General features: G+C 41.7%; 2 protein-coding genes across 5 annotated transcripts; one reads left to right on the top strand and one right to left on the bottom strand.

Moving 5' to 3' along the window:
- The first annotated feature begins 161 nt into the window (after positions 1-161).
- LOC136249968 (proteoglycan 4-like) lies at positions 162-2,730 on the top strand. Its single transcript, XM_066042104.1, has one exon. The coding sequence runs from the start codon at positions 214-216 to the stop codon at positions 2,686-2,688; it is 2,475 nt and encodes an 824-aa protein (XP_065898176.1). The 5' UTR covers positions 162-213; the 3' UTR covers positions 2,689-2,730.
- Positions 2,731-3,536: 806 nt separating this feature from the next.
- LOC136249966 (cytosolic acyl coenzyme A thioester hydrolase-like) lies at positions 3,537-6,134 on the bottom strand. Of its 4 annotated transcripts, none has more exons than XM_066042101.1 (2): positions 5,962-6,134; positions 3,537-5,331 (listed from the first exon to the last, which is right to left on the bottom strand). In XM_066042101.1, exons 1-2 carry the CDS (start codon positions 5,993-5,995, stop codon positions 4,268-4,270), a joined length of 1,098 nt encoding a protein of 365 aa, XP_065898173.1. In that variant the 5' UTR covers positions 5,996-6,134; the 3' UTR covers positions 3,537-4,267. The 4 variants fall into 4 exon arrangements, with proteins under 4 accessions (XP_065898173.1, XP_065898174.1, XP_065898175.1 ...); XM_066042102.1 differs by lacking the exon at positions 5,962-6,134 and adding an exon at positions 5,928-5,955; XM_066042103.1 differs by lacking the exon at positions 5,962-6,134 and adding an exon at positions 5,638-5,767.
- Positions 6,135-6,271: the final 137 nt, after the last annotated feature.

The raw sequence follows: 6,271 nt of genomic DNA, 5'->3' as shown, positions 1-6,271 counted from the left end.
CAGTGAATTAAGGGAAATGATTAAATGTTGGTACATATTTGGGGTTACCAGCTGCAACCACATTATTCAAGCTATCCTAGTTTGGTAAGCATGACTCTGGCAGCCTTACAAGATCACACCACAGAAGCCTTACAACATCATCACTTATAGATCACTCCGCGCCACGAAGAAATCATTTATGTAGACAAATTTTGTGCGAGTGGTTTGTGAACAATGACTAGTCAAGATTTGCTGTCTAGAGAACAAGATGCTGAGGAATTTCTTAAAGCCATTACACCTCAATTGATGAACTCAGAATTCACAGGCACTAACAGCTTAGGCCAGTCCACAGCAGTGGCAGGACAAAAGAAAGTCAGTGCAGGCCCTGGTACTACTGTGCTAGGCTCCAATGTACAGAATGGCAAAGGGGAAGGCAACCAGAAAGCATGGAAAAGTCTTGAAGCAAATTTGAGAATTCTGCAAGATACAACCCCAGTCAGGTCAGTGTCTTATAAAGCAAAGCCAAACTCCAGTGGGCTGGCATCAAGTGCTTTTCAAATTGAGAAGGCTCAGAGCTTTAAGGCTAAAACTGTTAACACTAATAGTGCAATTGGACAGAAATACAAGCCAGTTGACCTCACCACTGTAGGAGAGAGCACCAAAGTTCAAGCTGTGAGTGGGATAGAAAATGTACTGGGTAGACATACTGATGGTAACTTCAAGCAAACTGTTGATGATGAGAAACTACTGATTAAGAAGGGGGGAGCTGTCAATGGAGGGGCTTCTGTATTGAAGGCTAAACAGGAGAGCAATAAGGCTACCATACCTAGTAAGCCTGGTCCACCAGCAGTGGCTTCGGTTAAACAAGAGAGGACAACACAACAGAAGCCAGTGGAACAGCAGTCACAGACTATTGCTACAGGAAAATGTAATGAGCCCGTGAAAACTGCTAACTGCAGCCCACCAAAGTTACCATCTGTCAGCTATGTACCAAGTAAGCCACTTCCACCACCAACCTCAAAGGCTACTAATACTCCAGTCACAAAACCACCAGCTCCAGCTACAACTGCACAGCCATCTGTAAAACAGTCAGTTACTAAGACTGAAAGTGAAACAAGTTCAAAAACAACTGAAGTCCAGCCAGTAAAAACCACTGAAACAACCCCTCAGAAGGTGTCTACACCAGCAGCAACAAAGCCTCCACCTCAGTCAGCAGCAGCTAAACCTCCTGATTCAGTCCAGTCAACAACTACAGCTAAGGCAGCAACAGTATCACCAGTAACAAAACCAACTGAAGTCAAACCAGTAAAAACCACTGAAGCAATCCCTCAAAAAGTGTCTACAACAACAAAGCCTCCACCTCAGCCAGCAGCAACTAAACTTCCTGATTCAGTCCAGTCAACAACTACAGCTAAGGCAGCAGTAGTGTCACCAGTAACAAAACCAACTGAAGTCAAACCAGTGAAACCCACTGAAACAATCCCTCAAAATGTGTCTACAACAACAAAGCCTCCACCTCAGCCAGCAGCAGCTAAACCTGATTCAGTCCAGTCAACATCTACAGCAGCAGTGTCACCAGTAACAAAACCAACTGAAGTCAAACCAGAAGAAGTCAAGTGGGTGAAACCCAGTAATGAACAGTCTACTGTTAAAGCCCCAACGTCTGAGGTCAAAGCTGCTAAAGTCAATGAAGCTCCACCAGCTGAAGTCAAGCCTGTAGTAGCCAATGACAATAAACCAAAACAGACTCAAGAGGTGAAGACAGTAAAGCCTGAATCCACTACAGTACAGAATTCAAATACTTCTAAACCTGTTGTTGGAAAGGTGACTCTTCCATCATCTTCATCATCATCTCCCAGCAAACAGCCCAGTAAAGTTACTGACAACAAGCCAGCTGTTGTTACCTCACAAACTCCAGTTAGCACTAAACCATCAACGTCTCCAGAGAATAACAAGCCAGTAGAATCAGCTAACGTCAGCTCAATGGTTTCCTCATTTGCTAACAAAGAAGTGAATCACACTGAACCAAAAGAGAAAAGCATAGATGTTCCTACAAATGGTAACTTTTCACTGAACAAAGCAATGATTGAGAAACAATTCAGTAAAGATAAAGAACCAGTGGCTAAGACAAGTGAGCCCATTAAATTACAAACATCAGCAAACTTCTCCCAGCATAAGGCACTCATAGAAAAGCAACTAAAAAGTGGCAAGCAATCACCAGAGAATGATAGCACACCAGCTCAGAGGTCAACTCCAAATATAAAGCCAGTAGCTAACTTCTCCCAGAACAGAGCTTTGCTGGAGAAACAGTTAATGAACGCTGGTAAACAATCACCAACTGATGAAACTGACAGTACTGCACCAGTAGATGAACCAGTTGTTGCCAGTAGTGATAGTAGTGAAGTGACAGAGTCTGATGCTCCACCGAGTGGTCCTCCACCCCCTCCTCCTCCACCACCACCACCTCCTCCAGGTGGTGCCCCACCAACTACAGCAGGAGCCCCTCCCCCACCTGGTGGACCTCCTCCCCCTCCACCGCCCCCACCACCCATGGGATTCACAGTCAAGAAGTCTTCCATCTCAGATAGCCCCAGTCAGTCAAGCTCAGCTACTGCTAAGAAAGCTTCCCTCGTACCTCAAGATGATGCTTCTGTTGCTTTCCTTGCTGAACTGAAGAGACGCACTAATAAAGTTGTTGGCTCAACATAAACTTTGTGTGTTATAATAACATCTCACATGATGTATAATGTATTATGATGTATAATATTATATCAACATGATCATATTAAATTTATGCATACATTCAATTATTGTAAACATACCATGTAACCTTGGATACCACTGAACTGATTGAATTTTGCATATTTAATAAAATATTCAACAGTTTTAATGTGAAGATCTTGCCTTCCTCACAGAGACATATGGTAGTCAAGAAATTAAAGCACTGTGTTATGTATACTTGTTATATCGCAATGGTGAGAATTAAGTTGATTGTGATCAACATTGTTTAGTTTGTACCTGATATGGAGGACTCTGTACTTATACTCATGTCTACAGGTATAGCTACAGCTGTGGCATCAATTGCTTTTAGCTAGTATATGATGCCAATGAGAAATATGTGTTACCAAAGTTGTAAGAATTATACTGTAACAACTGAACAACCAAATACTCTAATAGAACACTCATCAAAATGTTCTACAGTAAATCCTAAGTCACTTTACATCAACACCAACTCCACTGCTCGAATTATTAGTCTAGCTCCTATTTTCAAATAAAACATCGTTTTCCTGTGACCATCTTGAAAACCAGTCTATCCCAAACTGACGATCTATTGTACTTCTGAATGAGATGGAAAGCTACTGCACATCACAATATAATGTTGGTCAGTTACTCAAGAGCAGTTATATACTCTGAAATTTGATATGTAATTTATCTTATTGTGTATAGATCACAACCACCAGTCATGTAGGGTGGATTTACTTCTTGTACTGTCACATTTGCCCTGTTTCTACGTCCCGACATGCAAACAGAAAACTTATAAAACTAGAGTAGCCAGCTACAGTAGTGCAGGATTTCAATATTCCATCAACAAGCAACACGCACACACACAAGATTACAATTGAGGCTTCACAAAATCAGATAATACAGTAGATAAAAATCAACATGTAAAAATATTCAACCATGTTGATGTAATTTATGATCATAGAGTGACAGTTCTGATGGTGTGAGGTAATAAACTGTAGTAGGTGAACGCGATCCACACTTCAGTGAATAACAGGCAGAACAATAATCCGGGTATGAACGGCCTGTCAATTTGTCCGTTAAGATGAACTAATAATAAAACTTCTGCCGTGATCTTCAGGCAAAGTCCAACTGCAACAAATAGTAGGGCGACTAGGTTTGTGCTCTCTACCGGCAGAAAAGACATAAGTAAACTTTCCTCCTCTTCCCTGCTGCTCTCCCAGTCATTCGCCTTTTTCATGAAGTATTGTACGAGGTAAGTGATCGTGTATATAATGATGAAAAAGTCAAACACAAATAATGGTATGAATACGACTTCCCAAGTCGGTGAATCGAACTTTAGTCTAGTTATTAACATAGCGAAGAACGCGGTATGGAGCAATACTGTCAATAACAACCGAACGACTTGGTGTACTATACGAAATCCCCTCGACGCCATTTTCTTCTTAATATCTCAATACCACAACCGACAACTTCACACATTACTTGATGACCACGTGATACCATCAGATAAGGAATTAAATAAATACACACTATCTATAAATAATTATTTCTGCTGTTGTTTCCTCATTTCTTTCCTAGCTAAGTACCGTTTCTTGCCATCCTCAAACATTATCTTATCTTTCTCAGTGACCAGTTTTAATGTAGGTATTTTCTGAGCTTGGTGAGACCCCTTAGGTACAGACACATAGGTGAAATATGCTGTGTTGGTACTCCTGCGACTACCAATAGCCATCCCTTCAGCCTGAACTGTCACAGCTATCTCCATGCTGCGCTCACTGGCAAATGTCAAACGACCTCGTAGAGTAACTAATTCTCCATTAACAACAGGAGAAATAAAATTTGTTGCATCTAAACTGATTGTAACAACATTTGTACGACAATGCCTTGCAGCAACAATGCCAGCACACTCATCCATCAGCTTCATTAGCACACCACCCTGCATGTGACCACTAGTAAGACAATCTGATGGCAACACTAAATGAACTAAGGCACTCTGTGAATGATCTGGGGTGCCTACCTCTGCACTGCTGCTATCACAAGCCTTTAACACAAGAGGATCGGTCTGTTTGCTGTTTAACTGGTCTTGCTTCTGATATTCATAACGTGCTTGTCCTTTCCTTTGTTCTTCATCAGTTAAGCTAGTACAAGGAGGGACTGCTACTGGGGTCAGTGTTTTACTGTAATGTAATGACTCATCAGGAGTCTTAATGGCTACATACCACAAAATAGCATGGTTGGTTTTCCTAACTTCACCAGTTGTCAAATTCTCTGCCCACACATCTGCAGTCACTTCAATAGAATGTGCTGAAGTATACGTGACCTTTGCTTGAAGTTTGGCTAGTTCTCCAATGTACATTGGCTGTAGAAAGTCAGTGTGTTCAACTCGAGCAAGTACCCCAAGTAGAGGTTTGTCTTTATCACTAGTAGGAGCACCATTACAGTGTCTGGTGACCACAATAAATCCAGCCTGTGCTATCATAGAAAGGATGACACCTCCATGTACATTACCCACAACATTAGCATCATCTGGTAACATGATACGACTGACTTCCACATTTCCTGTTGGGCCAGTAACACCAGTCTCACCAGCTGCCATTGCTTTTGTACCTAGAAACAGAATACATCATAAATATTGCTAAAATTTAATATTTCCAGACCAAACTCTTCCCAGGTTATGTTTGTGGCCAATTAAATTAGCTGGTGTAAATAATGACCTATTTTATATCTTACCCAGTTTAAAATAATACCGAACAGGACAGTTGGGTTTGATTTGTAAGGTATTCTTCGTCGCTGTTAGTTGCCCATTCCTTACACACCACAAGCCAGTCACATCATGATAACTTTTAGTGCCACACAACGTTCTTACACGTAAAAACGTACGGATAGGTTTACAACACTCCAACAAGCGCTTACTAGACATGACCTCCAGCGCGCCAACTTTTGGGTGAGTCTCAATTAGAATCAAGCACACATACAAATGTCACTTTTACCTCACCTTTTACAGGGATTTTCAAGTACGTTTGTAAATTATTCGTGATGCCCTGTGAGCTAGCCATATACAGAGGATTGTGGAATCTACAGTACAATACAGGAAGTCACCAGAAACGCGAGCAGAAACGTGACGGACCTATCATAGCGTAAAGCGGCCTTGATCACGAGAACGTTAGTAGAGTGACCCACACTGCCCACTGCAGTCAACTTACGTCGTTGGTACATACAGAGTAATGCCAAATGTACCTTGTGTGACTCGATCCGGCCAACTACAGCCCATATTCTAGGCTTGATTCTAGGTGGCTGCCCAGTGGCACTATCTCAACAGAGGTACACTTATCGTCACAATCAAGTTTTGCATATTTTAGTCTCCAAGTTGACGACCCTTTTTGCTAATCACCAAGATGTCAGGGTGTATGCTGAATGAATCGCCACAGGAAATCATTTCTTCAACAGTATTGATCACACCTTATCGTCCTGACCTCATTCTCTATAATGCCCATTCTTCTTTGATGGGTATTATTGAATTAACCTGTCCTCTTGACTCACGACAGCA

Source organism: Dysidea avara, chromosome 3, assembly GCF_963678975.1.
Source record: "Dysidea avara chromosome 3, odDysAvar1.4, whole genome shotgun sequence".
In the NCBI taxonomy this organism is placed as follows: domain Eukaryota; kingdom Metazoa; phylum Porifera; class Demospongiae; order Dictyoceratida; family Dysideidae; genus Dysidea; species Dysidea avara.
The sequence above is the reverse complement of the archived record's forward strand: the minus strand, read 5'-3'. Positions and strand labels throughout refer to the sequence as shown.